The sequence below is a fragment of the Paramisgurnus dabryanus genome, chromosome 23 (assembly GCF_030506205.2).
Source record: "Paramisgurnus dabryanus chromosome 23, PD_genome_1.1, whole genome shotgun sequence".
Lineage (NCBI taxonomy): Eukaryota > Metazoa > Chordata > Actinopteri > Cypriniformes > Cobitidae > Paramisgurnus > Paramisgurnus dabryanus.
The window spans coordinates 21,572,757-21,593,766 of NC_133359.1; the positions used below are offsets into that span (position 1 = coordinate 21,572,757).

The window sequence follows — 21,010 nt, forward strand, 5'->3', positions numbered from 1 at the left end:
TGCCCTGTGAAACAGCCAATCAGAGCACTGAGCTCAACATTATTATTCATGACCCTATCAAATAAGGTAAGTTATATTCTAAAGGCAAATCTTAGGGTTGCACTTAATAAAGCCACAAACCTTCTATGTAGATATCAGAGAACAATTTAACATTATTTCAATGCATTCTTTGTCACCATTAAATAAGTTAATGTAGATGTAAATGGAAAACAATGTGATTTATGGCCAGTAATAATTATGTATGGCTGCTGGTTAAGTCACCAGCCATTGGCAGATGTGGAAAAGACAACACCAAACCACCAAAGCAATTTCGAGATCTCTTTATTCAGATCCCCTGACCAGAAAAGTGAAAAAATCTACACATTACATAAATTCTAATGTACAGCAAGTAAACACAGAGCAATGTGCTGGTTCTGTCCTCACAAGTCCTCAAACAGTCCAAAATCCGTGTGAGATCACTCCAGAACCCATTTATTAAAGCTACAAATCATTTTCTTCTCACAAACCTCACAAAGCGAAAGTTCATTTGCAGTTCCTGGTTGACATTTCATCTCCATTTTGCTCACTTAAACAAGAAATATTTCTCTCACAATCCGTGTAATCCATCTTCAGATATTTATACCCTGATAAAGCACTTTTGCGTCCCAAAACGCAGGAAGACTATTAGGAAAAGAGTATTTGGATAAGTCCACTCATGGAAAACGTCCCGTTTTGGTATGCGAGTCTGAGCTCAGCTGTATCTTGGAATGCGTGTGAAGTCGCCAAGTGGACACACGCAACCACAACAGCGTCTGTTTGTGTTTTCCAGAGAATTGAAAGCAGAGGTCCGTGTTTATGCCGATTTTCCCCCCTCTTTACCAGAAAAGAAAGCCATAAAGGATGTGTTGATGTTTCTTTAACTTACAATATATATGAAAACTATGAACAACTCCTTTGAGCAAATAAACATCTGTGTACCCAAAAAAAAAAACATTTCGGGAAACCACGAGAACAGTCGGTTCTCATGTACTTAAAAATACTCTTCAGGGGGTTTGTGTCGAAGCCAACGTGAAACACCATTTGCAACCAATTTTACTGTACAAAAATTGATGTGCAAATACAATATTTCAAGCAAAACATGAATGGGGAAAATCTATTGGAATATATCTACAGTATTTGGAAGTGTTTGGGTTGGAGGGCTCGGTGGTGTCAGCCAAAATAAAGTCATATCAGAGGCGTAGCATGTTATTACATTTTGACTGGTTTTGAAAGACTTACAAAGACAAAACATTTTTAATATTTAGAAAAAAAATGTGCACAGAGGAATGTTCACAAGACCAGTTATTACAAGTAGAGGAGACTACTAAAGGTTTGCATGTTGGTACTCGAGAAAAGTGTGCAAAAATATTCAAGTTCACAATCTGAAACTCGAGACAAGTTTTACAGGTACACGAAAAGTCGCAATTTACATAAACCCATGAACCCCTTAAAGCGAATGAATAAAATTAAAGATTCTAAAGGAAATGAAAACACAAACCATCAACATTAAAAAACTGGGTTATGTTTACGTCCTCTTGAGGTTTCCTGAGGTCTCAGAAAGTAGAATGAGATCCCATTTGCCTTAAAAAACCCTGAACATACAACTTTGCTAATTCTAAAATGCTAATGCTAACAGCAAAGTCTTTAAAATTGTGAATGTCTTTGTACGATATTTTCAGAATTCACAAAAAACATGATGTAAAGGGATCTCTGTGCGATTCATACTCGACGTACTGACATAAGGGCCCTGAGAAATCAAAACAAGAGTCAGGGGAGGCCTATCCTCATTTTAGCCAAATTAAATTAGCGCTCAGAAATGCCTTTCGCCTGTCAGTCATTTTTGCTGAAATTCGGGCTGCTTAAATGTCTTTTAGAGAGTATTAAACAGATGAGATGATCAAATGCAAAAATTAACCATGCACTGTTAAAAAATATTGGGGTAGCCTATAAATAAACCAATCGACCAACAGTGGGTTTAAACTACCCAGCATTTAGGCTGAACAACCCAGCACAGGTTTATTTATAACCCACTAGTTGGTTCTGTTGAATATTTACCCAATCTTGGTTTAAAACAACTTTCAATTTTGTTAAGAGTGTCGTTTTATTATAGTAAGACTGTAGTAACCATGTAGTTTATGCCAGATTGATTAACATTCATGGTTACTGCAGCAAAACCATGGTTAATTTGTGATAAACATGGTATAGCTATATGTTTTTTATTTGTTGTGAAACCATGGTTAATTTTTACAAAGGAAGTCTAGCAGAAGTTAGCAAAATGGTTACAATCACTTACAGCAGCTTTAGTAACACTTGACAGGAAGCAGGGTGTAAATTACAATGTAAAACAATAATGCCAAACATGAATACATGCCAAAAATGATACATGCTGGATCTGGGATCACTCTGAACCTGAATAAGTCTGAATCTCTCATCTGAATTCATTTCATATGACTTCCATGTGCGCTTTGTAAAGACAATCAATGTAGCAGAATCTCACTTTCAACTCGATAATCATACAGCATCTGAGCCGGCTCAACATTCTGGAATTGAACAGAAACCACACAAACCTGCTACGTGTTTCATGCTCATCTACTTGGAAAGTTAAACAAATTCAGCAGACAGGGAGTATTTACACCTCAGTAGCCTGGTTTCCATTAAAGATTTGCGCAAAACTTTAGCGTTTTCTAAAATGTCGATTTATAAAAAAAAAACTATTGCGAAATTATGCAACTAAAATATAATTTTGTTCTCTTGCCAAAAACCATGGGCGAAAGGTGTGGCCGACTTCATACAGCACCATGCAAAAAACCGACATGCAGATGACATTAAAAATACAGCTAGAGCGACTCATGCTCTCACGGTATTTTGATGTCGTGCACTTGTCGAACATAACTCTTCATAACTTTAACGCACGTCAGGTGACCTGTAAACGCGAAAAAAATTACGATGCAGTTTTGCGATATATTCCTTTTGTGAATTTTGCCTAAAACAAACACCTAAAACCTAAAAACTTTTTTGCGATATATGGAAGTTTTTGCGAAATTTACGTGTTTCAGTCGCAGGCATTTTTAACTCGCCATTTCAATTTGCGCATTTTGAAAGGTAATGGAAACGTGTCTACTGTAGCCAAACACAAGCACTCTTTGCAGTGTCAAGTAATTTTATCGTCGTTACCGAATGTAAAATCATGTGCAAAGTGACAAAACCACTGCCAATAATTTATTGCTGACCGGCATTTCACAATTTCTTTAAACAACTTCCTCCGTTAACGAAATTTTCATTTTTGCGACAGTGTTACTATGCTGTATAACTTCAGGGTTAATATATAATTTCGTCGTCCTTTGGTTTTGAAAGAGATATTGTATTTTGTCAAATATTTGAGTAAACACACCTCATCATACGCTAGTTTTACAACAAACTAGCGTAGTCTATAAACTCGCTTATAGTTACAGCAAGCATTTAATATTTCAGATGTTTTTCATTCAATATGACATGATGGCAAACCTGATTAGCGTCTGTACCTGCTAACACACACAGGTAACGTCACTCGCACGCCTGACTCAATACGAACGTGTAACATTGTAACAATATTCTCAAAGAAATTTAAATAAATGTCATAGTTAACGAAAAGATACATTATGAACACGTATGGCGTATCAAAGGCAACTATATTGTTGGTTTCTGGTGGTTAAAAGTGACATTTTTAAGTGCAGAAGCAGGAAGGTCCAGTTTTTTCGCAAAATGTAAAAATTACAACAGCGCTGCGAGTAAAAAATAAAATCTCGTACGTATCCATTCACAGGAGTGTCGTGTCTCTGTTACAATCCAAAGGATCTAGAGGTTGTCATACATGCGTAGGGTTCTCTCTAACTGCTGACCCACACGCTGGTAAAAGGCGATCTGTTGGCGGAGATACGCTTGCATCATCTCTTTAAAATCCACCTCCCTTCGTTGATGAAAGTGATTCATCTCGGCCTGCAAGGCAAAACCTACAGTCCTGCAGCGTTTACGGATACCGTCAGCTTCCTCTTGATCCATCTTCCCCTCATCGCTCATACGCTGAGACTCCTTCACCTTTGCAAAGGCACCTAAAAGAGAGAGAGAGAGAGACAAGGTCAACGAAATCATAAGCAATAAATAATAAATTGACAATGCTTTTTTAAGTTATTTCTAATTAATGGTGGCCTAAGACTTTTGCACAGTACTGTACATACATTTTCCCTCCCTCAGGTCTTTATAAGTTATTTTTATCCCAGTGGGGACAAAATGTATTCCTCCCCATTATTAATGATCATCAAACTTCCATATCATCTAACAAAGATTATTTCATATAAGTAAAAACGCTGCCATGCAATAGCGCAAACACCAATAAAATCAGGAGTTAAGTATTATTGTCAGTGCTTCCGCTCCTTTGACAATAGGTGACAGGTTATGTCATGATCCTTTTTTAATCCATGCCAAGATTTTCCAATTGTCACCAAGCACCAATAGTCTATTTCAGCGTGAAAACCAAGCCAAATAATAAATCAAAATGTCGACTCTCATGCCAGACCAAAGCGGTTCAAATCTCGCTCAGGGCGGGTGTGAGCAGGACTGCTTACATTTCTATATATATTTTATTTCAACAGTTACAAAATATAGCGTAATACCCTGAATAATCAATATAAGCCTGTTTTCATAAATAAAAATATTTGAAAAACATTCCCCCTAAATCACATCCTGTATAGGACATATACACATTCCCAGTTTAGTATATCTCTGATCTGAGTCAGATGTCAGATTAAAGCGCCTTTTGTATCAGATTTGTCTCACATTTCCTGTGTAACCGGTTTTTGAAGCGTTTGAGAAAGGTTTGTATCACAGTCCTGTTACAACAGGACAAACCCTTAAATCTAGTTCAGAAAGAAGCTAGAAAATCATACGATTCAAGACAGAAACCTCTGAATATTGAGTTCAATTATTACATACTGATACTGTAAGGGGCTGTTTCCTGGACAGGGATTAAACTAGTCCTAGACTAAAATAAATGTAAGAGCTGAAAACAACACTGACATATCTTAAAATACATCAGTAACCCTTTGTTTTGCCTCAAATTGCACACAAGTAATGTTTTAGTAACGCATGCTTGTTAAAACTAGTTATATTTTATAATTAAACTAAGGCCTAGTCCTGGCTTAAGCTAATCCCTGTCTGTGAAATCATCCCTTCATGTCCATCTGACACATAAGAGACAACACGACATCCCATCAAATTTGATTCTGTGTTTCAGACTGAACACACTTCATTATGGACTGACAGATTACCCTGTTTACACCCTTTATTAAGAAGTGTTCTGGCCAATCCGATCCAGTAACGGCCGGTGACTTCTTTTTTCGAGGGCGCTCGATGCGAAGTTCATCACAACATGTATGTAGCCCGTCATGTGTGTGGTTCCTTTTTTAAAAATATGTGTTCTCCGCGTCAAAAGATCCTGTGTGCATCGGGTGTCTTGTCAAAATAAGTGCCTGCTGCAGACGCATCTAAAGGGTTTATGATAAAAGAGACGCTCGCATTTGCCTGATACTCGCATACTCTCATGCGTAATCAGAGTTTATTGTTAAGGGAGTGTCTTGCATGTATTTTGTGAATGTGAGCGTCTCTTTTTTCATAAACAGTTTTGATGTTTGTGCAGCAGGCACTTATTTTGACAAAACACGTGATGCACATGGTTCACATGACGCAACAAACACGTATTTTGAAAACGCAAGCAACACACGACACTCCGAACACTTATTTTGAATTAGCGCACCTCGGATGAGCAGTCATGAGCTGCCACTGATCGGATCGCTAATCACAGGTGTAAACAGGGTGCGAAACGTTTTTAGTGCGTCCACTTTTAACCACTTTCAGAGGAAGTCAAAAACACCTGACTGGTATTGAGGTGTGGACGATCATGTGGTCGAATGTGTTTGAACAGCCACAAGAGACCGCCTACTCTCCACCCATTATCTAATGTGATTTACAGATGGCGCTGGGCAAAATTATTTTTATTTTTCGATTAATTGTTTTTTCTCTCAAAGAGCACGATTTGATTTTTTATTTCATATTTATTTAATTTCCGCAAACATTGAACGCAAGATTAACGTTAATCTAATTACTAGTCTTCTCCACTAGATGTCACCCACTTTTTTGCCTTGCGCGATGTTACCAAGGAGTGAGAGGCGAGCTTGTTATTCAATCATTCAGTGCTTAAAATGGCGGTTTCAGGTGCTTTATCAACATTGATGCCACCTTCAAATAAAAAGTCAGAGGTATTGAAGCATTTTAGATATCGCAAGCAAGACAACAACGATAGTGTTGTGGCTTTTAATTTCTTTTTATTAATAACCCACTTGTAAACTTCCGTTCACTGCTCTTTTTTATTAATATAGTATTTGTATTAAATCTATATTTATTGAGTTAAATCAAGAATAAAAACCGACCGAGAACCGGAAGCAAAAATCGAATCGAGATCGAATCCATTTGATAGCTTGCAAATTGAAATTGAATCGATCTGGAACAGCTGAATCGATCTCCAGCCCTATTTACAGAGCACAATGTTTTAACATCGGTCCTAACTTTCATTACCAAAACGAAAGCGGCTGCACTCTTCCTCTTTCATTTTAGTTTCACGTTGTGAGCATGTGAATGTTGCGCAAGCTTATTTCATCAATTGCTCTGAAACTTTTTGAGAAATCCCTTACACACTCATGTACAAAGCGCGTCAACTTAAACCCGTCATTTCTCCCGCTCATGCTTAAACGACTCGCCCATACAACATCCCATTGAAGTAATCAGGACAGAAGTGGTTGAAGATGGTCAAAAGAGACTGATAAAAACAGGTGTGAACGAACATGCGTCTCTCTCATCCACTTGTGATTCGATCGACCGAAACGCATCTTAGTACCATACGTAAATGTGCTCACAGTAGGGCTACACGATAAATCGCATGTGATTGTCACACTCATCACGTAAGTAAAGCCAGTCCTTGATTAGTAGTAAATCGCCATCACCTGCTTTCAGATGAAGCAACATTTACTACACAAAACCGTATTTCGCTGACAATCGGGGCAATATTGCATTAATTATCGCAACATGGCCATGCTTGTCAGTGAACTACAGCTTTGTGTAGTAAATGCTGCTTTACTGACAAGATGTGCTTGATATGATATCGCATGCGATTTATCGTGCGGCCCTAGCTCACAGTTGTGTCATCCAGTCAAATGACGTTCACAGAGTCTGTATGCAAAAACAGTGTTTGCATTTCTTTAATGATCATTCAAAGGTTTCCACCCTGTTTCCTTAAACATGATGGTTTTGTGTTTATGTGTTCATGAAGATTATATTTACTTGCATTGTATTTACAGTACTGTGCAAAAGTCTTAAGCCACCATGCTACCATTAGATTTTGCAATTGTATAGTGATCATATATAATTATTTCTCTTTATTAGAATACAACAGAAAATACAGGAAATGTGTATGTAGTATTAAAAACAGTATAAAAGTATAAGCTGAAGTGTCAAGTATTTAGGGTAAACTCCCATTGAGCAATAGCAGGAAACTGCAGGATCTCTTAAACCTAAATAAAAATAAATCCTAATTTCTAATCCTAATCAAATGACTTCAGCTCAAGATGTGTTTAATGCCAAGAGACGTCAGACTAAATACTGACTAATGCAGTGAAAAATAAATATGGATGGACATAAAAATTTTGCTAAAACAACAAAGCTGGTGATGGTGGCCTAAGACGTTTGCACAATACTGTATATTTGAATTACATCTTCAAACTTTGAATATGTCTGACTCTACAGAGTACATAAATGTCTTTGTATTCAAAACAGTAAAGAATATGCTGATCTTTCTCTTAAATGAATGACAGATGATGGAGTTAAACAAACAGCCAGTGGTTACAGACACAGCCGAACACTGATTTCTCTGTCCCTCTCTCTCTCTCTCCCTCTCCCTCTCCCTCTCCCTCTCCCTCTCCCTCTCCCTCTCCCTCTCCCTCTCCCTCTCCCTCTCTCTCTCTCTCTCTCTCTCTCTCTCTCTCTCTCTCTCTCTCTCTCTCTCTCTCTCTCTCTCTCTCTCTCTCTCTCTCTCTCACTCACTCTCAGCCTAACATAGCTCAAATAAGTTTATCCAGTTTAAATGTCAATCTGTGTAGAATTTAATCATTCGCTCAGTTGTTTAAATAAGTGTATGTCAGCAGCACAAAGAATAAGCCACAGAACTGCATTTAATGCGTCTAACAGCACAGTCGTGGACACAGAGGAATTTCAGACTGGAAAAACAATTGAAGCACATTTATCCGGGAGCACATTTTTCAGACACGAGAAAAGAAACAAACCTAAACTTCAAATTGCTTAGAGAAGTGAAACCATGTTGCAATTTAATTTCTTATAATTGCAAACTTTTCAAAAACTAAACTAAAAAATTCAGCACCTGTGCACTCTTAAAGCTCACGTAACACACGCTGTTTCTGCATTTCTGATATTAATCTGGAGTACCTATGGAGTAGTATGACATCCTTTATATCTCTGAAGATTCTTTAGTTTAATCAGATTTATAAAAGAAAGATTAGCTTTACCGAATCTTTCCGATAACGTACGAAAAAATGAAGAAGGAGGAGTTATAACACGGGAGGAGCGAGTACGAGTCATGCAACACTATACAACACTGTTTTAACTTATGATTCACTACATGTTCGTGTCATTTATATAATATACACGCGCCTATTTCCAACATAGACAGAAGTCTTACTTACCGCGTGTAACTCGTCATGAAAATCCACCGCATCAAACACACACACGCAAAACTCCGCTGCTAATCCGGATAATAAACTATATCCATTGTTTCCATAAGGCTGGATGTCTTCTCCTTACATCCAAAAACACACTTCTTGTTGTGCCATTGTTGACTTTTGAAATTAAACAAAGCTGAGTGGCGTGATAAGCTGTTAGCAAGCTCTAGCGTCTCCCGCTGACTGACGGCTGGGCGGGGTTTTCCAGGGGAAGTTTTCCGGCGGAAGCCCATATAAAGAAGTGATACGTATCGAAAACCCCTGAAACGTCAGTTAGAACCGTAATCGAAAAAAATTAGCCGAAACTTGTACGAACCCTGGCGAAGTGCATTCGGCACAGAAATACTCTGAAACACGCCCAACTGCATTTTTGACACTTTGCCTACATTTAGCATGAGGAAACAACTCTATAACTGTGTTAATAAGTCAGAATGCTTGAAATACCATTAAACCCCCCCTTTAAAACATAATAAATGGTACAAAAGCTGTCACGGGGCGGTGCCCTTTCCAAAAGTACACCTTGCTTTGTACCTAAAGAGTTCATTTTAGTACCTCAAAGGTACCAAAGATACAATATATGCCAACCATTTCTAGGGTTTATAAAGAATGGTGTGAAAAGGGACAAAGTATGTGGCAGTACTGTGGGCGAAAATGCCTTGTTGATGCTAGAGGTCAGAAGAGAATGGGCCGACTGTTTCAAGCTGATAGAAGAGCAACTTTGACTGAAAAAAACACTCGTTTCAACCGAGGTATGCAGCAAAGCATTTGTGAAGCCACAACACGCACAACCTTGAGGCGGATGGGCTACAACAGCAGAAGACCCCACCGGGTACCACTCATCTCCACTACAAATAAGAAAAAGAGGCTACAATTTGCACAAGCTCACCAAAATTGAACAGTTGAAGACTAGAAAAATTTTGCCTGGTCTCATGAGTCTCGATTTTCTGTTGAGACATATAGATGGTTGAGTCAGAATTTGGTGTAAACAGAATGAAAACATAGATCCATCATGCCTTGTTACCACTGTGCAGGCTGGTGGTGGTGGTTTAATGGTGTGGGGGATGTTTTCTTGGCACACTTTAGGCCCCTTAGTGCCAACTGGGCATCGTTTAAATGCCATGACCTACCTGAGCATTGTTTCTGACCATGTCCATCCCTTTGATACCATCATGTACTCATCCTCTGTTGGCTACTTCCAGCAGGATAATGCACCATGTCACAAAGCTCAAATCATTTCAAAGTGGTTTCTTGAACATGACAATGAGTTCACTGTACTAAAATGACCCCCACAGTCACCAGATCTCAACCCAATAGAGCATCTTTCTGATGAGGTGGAACGGGAGCTTCGTGCCCTGGATGTGCATCCCACAAATCTCCATTAACTGCAAGATGCTATCCTATCAATATGGGCCAACATTTCTAAAGAATGCTTTCAGCACCTTGTTGAATCAATGCCACATAGAATTAAGGCAGTTCTGAAGGTGAAAGGGGGTCAAACACAGTATTAGTATGGTGTTCCTGATAATCCTTTAGGTGAGTGTACATGCATACATACACACACACACACACACACACGTATGTATATATAAATCGTACATGCCCAAGTCATACATATTAGGAACTTTTTTTAAAGGGCAGGGTGCCAGTAACAGCTTTTGTACCTTTACAGAGTGTGGTTCCTCTGTTAATACACATGTGTGAACTTAAGGGGAACAGACTTCATACACGCACTAAAATTCACATTGAGACCAGCTGGTTTAAAGTTATGGCAAAAACAGCTTAGGAAAATGAGGTTGGTTGGAGAACAGAGTATTGTTTCTTTGCAATGCCACTTGGTTTGTGGAATAAATGTTTTATTTGCTTTTGCGGAAAGTGTATCTGGTTGTCCATCTTTTACGCAACAGAACTTCAGCTCATTACTAACTCATGTTTATAGTGTTCTATCTAAATCTATTTTTTTTTCTTTTTGGTGAAAGGAATAGATGTAAAGCACTAAAATGACATAATCGTCATAAAACTACTATAAAGTCTTTCAAATGACTATAAACGTGCCTTATAACACAAGTCCCTTGCAGTCATCTGATGTGTGAGGAAAATAACTTAATTATATAAATAAATGGTCCAGTATTTAGTGTTCAAAAGAAGAATAAGTCAAATGGGTTTTAAAAAAAACAGAAACTGATGACATACCTGTAACTTTAAAACACGTGTGTGAAGTAAAACCCACCTCATGCGAGCAGATCAGACATGAAGAAGAATTTAAGGTCCTGCCCCGACATGTTATTCCAAAGCGAAAATCAACAACAATCAATCCAAAACCCACCAAACAACTGCACTGTTGTCTTTGTGCGTGTGTATTACTCAAAGACCTGGCAATAAAAGTAAACCAACACACCCTTCAGATGAGTTCATGACTACTGCTGTGCACGCAGAGTCCAGGAACGGGAACGCCTGCGGTTTTAAACTCTTTCCTCTTATTAGCCAAGAGATAAAAGCAGAGCAAGATGTTAGACATCAGGGGCGATTAAAAAAATATGAATGAAAATAATTCATCCTAAAATTGAGCAAGTGGGGTAATTACAAATAAATGTGATGCATATTTTCCTTGCACATTTCAAACAAATGTGTTAAAGTAAAAATCTATTTATACAAATATTATTTGGGAATTTTTAAGGTCAAATCATGAATGTTTTCCAGGAGTTACTTCATCTGACCTGAACTAACCTCGTTTTTACACATCAAGTTTGCCAATATTTTATATCCAAGATCCAATAACTTAAATTTGACAGTAATTTCTTAATATTATTTGACCCTGGACCACAAAAGCAGCTATAAGTTGCATGTGTATATTTGTAGGAATAGCTTAAAATACATTGTATGGATCAAAATTATTATTACTATTTTGCTAAAAATCATTAGGATATTAAAGGGACACTCCACTTTTTTGAAAATATGCTAATTTTCCGGCTCCCCTAAAATTAAACATTTGATTTTTACAGTTTTTGAATCCATTCAGCTGATCTACCGGTCTGGCAGTAGCATTTTTAGCATAGCTTAGCATAATCCATTGAATCTGATTAGACCATTAGCATTGCACAAAAAAATAACCAAAGAGTTTCGATATTTTTCACATTTAAAACTTGACTCTTCTGTAGTAAAATTGTGTACTAAGATCAAAAGAAAATGAATCGTTCTTCGATTAATTGTCGATAAGAATTAAATCGATAAACTTAACGATTGTCGAAAAAGCAAGCACGTGTGTGCGGCGCCTGCGCAAAGCACAAACAGCTGGTGAAAAAATTAAACAAGCACGCAGAAGTTAAACTAGCCATGATCACAATGATGCTCGATGCCAAACACACACCTTTTAAACATCATGCGAGACGAGGCAGGCTGCTAACGTAAAGAAATAGCATCCGCAGTGGATCTGATATGGTCCTATACAGAAAATGCAAATACGGTTAGGATACTGAAAGCAAAGACCCTCTTCAGGAAAACCTGCAAGATTAGCATAGCAACGCTGCTATACACAGGGAAGGAGACTAGAAGCCATTATAAATTAACAGATTAAAATGTAATCTTAAATTCTGGCAAGAAACTAAAACGTAAACTAAAGCCCGATTTGTAGTCGTGCGTAAGTTCTACGCTGTAGCTACGCCATAGGTTATCCGTAGCCTGTGCGTAGCATTGCGTAGCCTGACGTGCACCTCGCAAAATTCTTAACAGCGCATCAGTTCTACGCGGACCGCAAGCGCTGTAATTGGTCCACCAGAACCCCTCCCGTCAGGTAAAAACCCTGCGTCATAGGTATTTCCGTTTGCAACTGTAAAAACAAAGAGTTGCCAAGTTAAGGAGTGATTTCACTAAAACTGCATCAAAAGTCGCTGTTTATTTACTTCCATCACTGCTGGTCTTCTCAAATCATAGACAACAAGTTGCTGTTTGTGGGTTAACTTAACTAGCCAAGCTTCTTCTTCTTTGATGGTAGCGCTGCTACTGTGGTTACACGCATGAATACTGCCTACCAGCGTTTTGCGCGCATTTGCACGTCGATGCGAACGACGACGCAAAAGTATAAATGAAAACCGAAGCGGAACCTACGTCGTCGCGGCTACGCCGTAGGACCTACACACAACTATAACGAGCCCTTTAATGACTGTTGTTACACTATAAATGCCCGCAACATATATCATTGATCATCATCATTATTGACTGGCTGAGGCGCTACGTGCTAAACACTGTTGCGGGTTTCTAATGTAAGGTTGAAATCTTCATTATAAAAGCATCTTTGCTGAAAGTACGCCGCAGCTGAGGTGACAATGGAAAAAGTGCCCTTCGTGTGCTTCTTGGATAGCCTATAATTACTATAAACGGTGTATCAACGACTCGGAAAGTGAGGTTAACAACTAGAAAAATAGCACTTGATGATAATGAAACTTATGCACGGACTTTCATGCTACTGGGCAGAGTGCCCATATGAGGCGCAGTTATACTGTGTCTATTAAGTTAGTTATTATATTTCATTACGAGATTAAATTGATGATTTTTATCAAAACACCAACTACAATGACTCATTTTACAATCTCACTATTATGTTATTTAGACAAAATAAAATCTTTAATTCGCAGAAGAAGCTGGCATTTTTACGCACACTTTTATGTCATTGGCTATATGCTACTACTGTAAAGGCTTATTGCACTTTTACTGTTAATGATTATTCGATCGATTGATCGTTAATTTAAACGATCATCGAATATGGGAAATTGCATAAATTTACATCCCTAGTGCGTAATATCACTACGCCATATCGGCCTAGCAAATCGCAACTTTCAATTTTCCGTCAGTACACGATGTAACTACAGAAGAGTCAAGTTTTAAATAGGAAAAATATGGAAACTCTTTGGTCTAAAAAAGAGCTAAATGGTCTAAACAAATTAAATGGATTATGCTATGCTACAAGTGGTACCGCCAGACCAGGAGATCAGACAAATAAGTTCCAAAATGGTAAAAATCAGATGTTTAACTCTAGGGGAGCTCGAAAATGAGCATAATTTTTAAAAAAAGTGGAGTGTCCCTTTAAGTAAAGATTATGTTCTATAAAGATATTTAGTAAATTTTAGACGTCTTAATCTCAATTTCATAATACTGACCCTTATTACTGGTTTTGTGGTGCAGCCAGGGTCACATATAAGATTTTTCCAAACTACTAATACTAATACACATGTTTTACATTAATTAAGCACCATAAAAACATCAACATTCATTTTAACCCAGACCACACTTGGCCAGTATTGGGTGGAACTCAAGTTGCGATATTTAGCCGCCTGCGGTATGTATTGCGGTATGATTCTTGCTGGATGACTTAACCAGATAAAACAGCTCTGTTTCAGATTAATTAACTTCTGACGTGCATTTCTGTATCTGTAATTTTTGGCGTTTAAAACCATTGTCATATAACACTGGCAAAGGCATCCAAAAATGTTTACGTTTTCAATAAATGCCCTGCATGTTCTGCGACGTGACTATTGCAGATGCGAGTATTGCGATGTTGGTGCTACGCGATATATATTGTGCGGCCCAAATCCTGACATAAACACTCTGTATGAATTGCATTTTCAATGTATTTCTAGATAACAATCAATCCAGACACAAAGTTCACATCCAAATATCCAACTGTTTCTAGAAAAGCAAAATATTTCTGTACTCTTTAAATCTTTGGATGTCAGGTCAAGAGTCCTGCTGATCCACTGTGGATCTCATTTCAGCTCGCTGGCTTTGGGACACAAACACCGTACGAGAGAGCTGTTATTATTTCTTTGGGTCATGTGCCGTTTTCCTCTTTTCATTGCCTCTCTTTGATCTTTCATTGAGCCGTCGTGTAGCTCGATTGCATTTCAAGCATAATGAAGTCTGATCTCAGACAGGACTACAGATGCTCTACAGATACTACTGACCCTCGCTGCTCTATGAAAACACAAACAGGGACACATTTGCATTTATGCACTCCAAAGCCACTTGTAGTGCATTGAAGCTGTCCTTTTTTATCAGTATGTGTGTTCCTTGGAAACCGAATCCATGACCTTTGCACTGCTAAGACAATGCACTACCATGAACACACACAGTGACACCCAATATCATCACAGATTTACATGCATCACTCAAATTACAATAAATGAAGTCCCACCCTACATTATTTATTATCCAAATCAAAATGTATTCAATATATCAGAAATCAACGTTAAATCAACGTTGAGACAACGTTGAAATAACGTCTGTTTCTGGAATAAAGTAAGATCTAACATAAGTTAAAGCTTTCTGTGTGCATTAGTCACTATAAGCAACTTTTATCCATTGTACACCAAAGTCCATTGTGTGCGATGACGAACAGCAATCATGTTACAACCGTTATTGGGTGTGTATGTGAAACTTGAGCAATGATATCGTCGTCCAGTCCCCACACATTAGAAAGAGAAAACTACACCAAATATTTGCTTATGGTGGTTAAATCGGCTTTTTCTACAGAATAATACAAGATTAACTACCCTTAAGAGCACAATGGTGATACAGAGCACAACGGTCACTCCTACTTTGGGATTGGGAACTATTAGTCTGTCATGTGACGTTCACATGTCGTGACCGATTACGCCTTTGGCCAACTCGTGCTGCATATGTAAATACACATTTGAAACCTTTCTACTTTTCTGTCCACAATCCATTAAAGAATACATAAGTAATATCCCACTTTATCCATATTTATTAGGGATGAACCAATATATCAGCCTATAATCGGTATTAAAAGCCTACACAACCATTTTGTGTATTGTCTATTTTTAGACACGAATGCTTCATTAAATGTGATGACATACAAAAAAATCGAATGACATATTTAACTAAACATGAGAAATGGCATTTGTCCAACAGCACTCGGCTACGCACCGAAAAAAATGGCCCTTTTATGGCGCTTTTCCATTGCATAGTACCCCACGGTTTAGTTTAGTTTGGGTCGGGTCAGCTCACCTCACTTTGGCGTGGTTAGCTTTTCCATCGAGTTTAGTATCACTTCGTAGTGGGAGGGATTATAGGCGTGTCGTTATATTTACGCTGCCTGCTGTGACATCATACACGTGAGAGCGTTGTTGTACATTCCCATACATTCATTTATTTATCAGTCTGCCACAAAATTAACATTGGCCACCACAAATAGATGTTTGCACATCGCGTTTATAACTACCTCTGTCTCACATGACAGTTTCTGTTCAAACACCCGACCCGTGGCGTCAGTCGACGGCGCTCCACGGAGCCTCATTTAAGTTCCATTTAAGCATATATAATGCGGACGTGCACGTCGCGAATGTGCCGCAACAAACTGAAAGTCTGGAAAAAACTGTTATGGTGTCCCGGATTCTCAACCTGCAGATGTTTTTCATCGCTAAAAGGGTGTTTGGAAACTTATAGCAGAACACAGATAACAACATGTTTGCTTGAGACAGCGCAAGCTAGCAGTAAGCTAAAGCTAATATTTACATTATAGCGATGACGTGACGATTCTCTCAGACCAATCAGTGATCTACAGTGTTTTCGCGTCACGTTTGGTATCAGCTCGGGTCGCTTGGAACCCCAACCGAGGTGGTACGAAAAAAAGTATCGGGTACTACGTACTGCACCCAATGGAAAAGCTCCCAAAAGTAAGCTGACCCGACCCAAACTAAACTAAACCGTGGGGTACTATGCAATGGAAAAGCGCCATTAGCCAATCAGAAATATCCGCTACCTGTCGATTACTTTTCAGGATTGGTGACATGCCATTGGAGGGCAGGGTTTGAAGTCGTGTGACTCAAAGGATCAGAGGGGGTTTGATTCGGTGGCAACATGGTGCAAGTATCAAGGCACAAGATGGTTATCTGTAAAGGTCATCAAAGCTATGATGAAACATTAGAAAGTATAAGAATTACGTACTCGTCAATATCATAACCAACTTCAACCAACATTTGCATGCTGGGATGTTTCAAGTACGAATGCTTTCCCTTCTGGTCCAATTCCATTAATATGGTCTTAATATGGACATGTTTGTTTACAAAAGTAATCCTAAACATTTATGCATATGCTAAAAGATTAAAAAAGATAAACTGAGGCGTGTTCAAACATTTGTCTGGTTTTGTAAGTGTTGGCGTGTTACAGCGTGTCAGCATATGTTAAGTCTGATCTATCTGGAGCGAGAGATTCCTAACATCACTCTGACATTCCTCCGAGACATTAGAAAAAAAGCGGAAGTCTATCCGAGCCAATAAACGATTGAACTTTAATATCTTGGAGTGTGTTGATGAATCAAAGCTTCCTTCACTTCCTGTAATTCAGACTGCGACCATTAATTTCTTTCTCTTAACTCAATTTGATCCAAATCCACTTATACGCTGTGAAATGTCTATGTGTGCCGACATTAAGAGTTACCAGACACCATCTGTGGCTGCTAAAGCAAAACTGAGGCCTACTAACTAACCCCAGTTCTCATTAACAACATGTGTGATTTGTTGGCTAGTACATGCATAATGTCACTGTGTCACCTGCTGTGCATTATGGCTTTACATCGCATGACCATACGTTTATGCATTTTGCAGACGCTTTTATCAAAACCTATACATTTTATCAGCATTTCTCTTGAGGATCAAACCTATGACCTTTGCATTACTAATGCAATTGAAATATAAAAACCCTGTGATTTTAAAACTTAGCAGTAAAATCAAATACACCCCCCCCCCCTTGAAAAATATAGGTAATTTTACCTTTTTGCAGGTGAATGATGTCGGGAAAGTTGGACAGCAGGCCCTGATACAGCGATAGTTTATCCAGCATTTGAAACAGGTCATATTTGGGCTGCTCTGCGAACATCTCCCCGATGTTCTCGTAGGTGCGTCCGGTGTGAGTGATGGCATTGCCCAGGGCGTCCGAGCTGTACGGCGGGTCCAGCTGAAACGACTGGCTGATGGACTGAAAGGCGTTCCCGAGCCTCTGGAACTCCTTCCGGAAACCTCCCAGATGTTTTCGTACCAGCTCCGAAGCGACGTTCGTGAGCTGCAGCACGCTGTCATCCATCTTTTTGGCGAACGACTTGAAGGAGTCGATGCGTTCCTCGACGTCCTGAAGGTCCTGATGCTCGTTGGGAATCTGAAAGGTGAGCATGAAATGAGCGCCGACCATCTCGTCCTTCTCCGCTCTCCTCTTCCCGAGCTTCCACTGTTTGTCGTCAGCACACATGAGGAAGTGCTCGAAACCTTCGTACTGAGACAGGACGGGGTGGCTGGTCATGTGGTCCATCCATAGGATAAGCCTCCTCTTTCTCTTCTCAATGAAATCTTCCTCGAACCGACCCGTGGCCTGTTTCTCCGGGAGATGGGGCACGGAGATCACCGTGAACTTGTGCAGTAGTCTGTTGTAGAGCCAGTCAAAGTGCTTGTATCGCCGATATACCGGCCTGGTAGTATGACTGGGGGTCACGCGGTATGAGATGTAAGTCTTAATGCCTTTAAACTTCGTCTGTTTGGTGGGGTCTTCAATGGAACAAGAAAAAGGCTGAGGGCTGTCCTTCCATTGCGGCCCCCGGGGACCCATCTCTATAGTGTAAGACTCTGCAATCTTAGCCATCATTGGGACATCACCGAGTATGAAGGCCTCCACACCCGACCGCACGAAACTGGAGAATCGATTCAGGTTTCTCCCCACCATGCTGCCCTTTCTATTACCGGACATGCTGTCCTGACGTTCCATGTGCGGCTTCGTCCTGTAGTGGACGTTCGGGTTGGAATACCCCATTTGGTGGGAATGCCCATTGGCGCCCACTCCTCTCCGAGGATCTTCATCGTCAACCACCGTTGAACTGTCATCCCAGTCGTCCCAATCGTCGTCATCATCGCTCGGCAGGGTCGTAGACTGCGAGTGGATGTACGACAGATCTTTACCGGGTGAACTTCCGGGCGAGCTTAAGGAATGGTCGGTTAGGTTGGATCCAGAGCGACTCCGGATGATGTCCACATAGGAGGCAGGGAACAGTCCACGCTCCCCTTTGCTGTTTTCTCCTTGTAACCAGCCGTCCACGGAGTTCTCGTCGAAGATCACCAGCTCTTCGTTCTCCTGTATGCTGATCTCTTCCTTGTTTTCGCTTTGGAAAGTGTAGAGGGCTTTGGCTCGCAGGGACATTCTTGTAACTTTACCAAGCCTGATACACAAAAATTCACAAATTTAACATATAAACAACAGGGCTGTGAGAAGCCTCATTGGTATGTGGATCTTATATCAGCTGTGTATGTGGTTTAGTGAATAATGCTTTCATGGCACTTAAACAAAAGTATGCTTTGAGGAAAACAAACAATCTCCAGTTAATGATCTCATCTGCTGCATCTGTAAGTCCAAGACAAAGTGTTACATGTTGCAAAGCGCTGTTAAATTGTTACTCTCCAATTTCCCGAAATTTATGACGTTTCATTATACCGCAAACTCAGAATGTTCAGCCGCAAAAATGAACCAGTAAATCCATAAATCCCGTCCAGCAGAATCGAGACACCGGCAAACACATGCAGTTCGCTGTTTTATTATCCTTCTCGAGCACTTTTATGCATCCTTCACTGTGTACAAATCTTTAAAAAATATTTTTTATAATAATAATAAACACTACCACAAGCAGCTGGTTGCAGTCCGGCTGAACTAAACTCCAGATGAAAACATTATCCCAACCTTGCGTCCCAGACAGACAGGGATGAGGAATGAACGCATCAGCCAACAAAAGGATAAAAACACATTTAAAGCGTCTTTATAATCCACAAATCCGGTTCGTACGGCTGTGTGTTCACACGGTTTCCTTCGAGATGAGACTTAACAGGTACTTAAAGAGTTTTCTGTAAAGTATTTCTTTACTTTCGGCAGAAACGCAGTAACTCTTTCCATGACGTGACGACCAAACAATGAGAGTCGCGGAGTTTAGTGAGGGGTTAAAAACTCGTTTGGAGCGCCGCGCGGCGGGCAACTAAATTACTGCATGGGTTTCTCAATTCACTGGACGGTGTATTTCTATTGTAAAGACTTTACTACATATACAAATTTAAATGTAAATAAAAAGAGAAAAACTGCCCATGGCTTTTTGCAAATCATATTCTTCTATTATGGTTAAGTGATGTATTTCTTTTTTCTTCGTCCTTTTAGACATTGTGAAATAAACGTTGGTTTCCCTTTCAGGCAAAACATGACGCTTTGGGAAAAAACATCTGCTATGAATAAATGTAAATGCGAGTATTCGGGGTTTTTTATACGAGCTTTTCCCAGAATAAGAACGTTGTTAATCAAAAAGTCATAGTTGTTATTGTTTACATAAAGTACATTCAAAACGTCTAAGTACTTACTAAAACTATACGAAATATTTTACGCTAGGTGGCGCGCGCGTGGCGGCTCCGATGCTCGAATCCTCATATCAGACAAATGGAAATGGGCAGGACGTATTATTAAACTTTTTTAAACAGTTTAATATCTAATCTACTTTTTACCCACTAATAATGTCATATTATCATGTAAACCCACTCAGTGCTTTTCAAAAATCCTTACAGTAATCACAACAGATAATGATTGGCCTACTCTGACAGCGCAGAGAAAAGTAACACGTACCACGTGACAATGCCGCCACTATGCTGCTTTATTATGGCCGTTTCGCAATCGGAAGGCTGCAGCCTCCGGAGGTCGCATATGCACGCTGCATACGTCATCAAGCCTGGTTTATTAAAGTTAACTGAGCATTACATTCGCAAGTCTTGAGCATATAACAACAATTTACGATTAACTAAGAAAAACAGTCAACTTTATAATTGTTAATATTTTGAAATAAGACAGTCTTGATGACGTATGCAGCCTGCAAATGGGACCTTCGAAGGCTGCAGCCTTCCGATTCAGCAATGGCCAATAAGTCTGGATGATTTATATTTCAATAATAAAAATAACAAACTTTATGGTCATACGGGTTTAATAGATAGCGAAGAGTAAAATAAGGAAAGTTATTGTATTATACTTTCAGTTGCTGACCACTTCCAAATCATACATTTTCTTTCTATCCGCTGACGTTAATTATATTATATGGGACTGTATGAGTTTTAACGGCCTTTTTTTTTGCTTTTTTTAATTATGTTAAATTGCTTAAA

At 39.3% G+C, this 21,010-nt stretch overlaps 1 protein-coding gene across 2 annotated transcripts; it reads right to left on the bottom strand.

The window, feature by feature from the left end:
- Positions 1-304: 304 nt before the first annotated feature.
- On the bottom strand, positions 305-19,805 carry snx33 (sorting nexin 33). Of its 2 annotated transcripts, XM_065297743.2 has the most exons (3): positions 19,504-19,805; positions 17,618-19,047; positions 305-4,106 (listed from the first exon to the last, which is right to left on the bottom strand). In XM_065297743.2, exons 2-3 carry the CDS (start codon positions 19,026-19,028, stop codon positions 3,853-3,855), a joined length of 1,665 nt encoding a protein of 554 aa, XP_065153815.1. In that variant the 5' UTR covers positions 19,029-19,047; positions 19,504-19,805; the 3' UTR covers positions 305-3,852. The 2 variants fall into 2 exon arrangements, with proteins under 2 accessions (XP_065153815.1, XP_065153816.1); XM_065297744.2 differs by having other exon boundaries at positions 17,618-19,805.
- Between the last annotated feature and the right edge of the window lie 1,205 nt (positions 19,806-21,010).

Bases quoted from the DNA above. Each gene is read 5' to 3' on its own strand.
- snx33 (XM_065297743.2), bottom strand. From the start codon at position 19,028: ATGTCCCTGCGAGCCAAAGCCCTCTACACTTTCCAAAGCGAAAACAAG. The intron at 4,107-17,617 runs GTAAAATTACCT...TCTCTCTTTTAG, and splicing joins CATCATTCACCTGCAAAAAG to GTGCCTTTGCAAAGGTGAAG.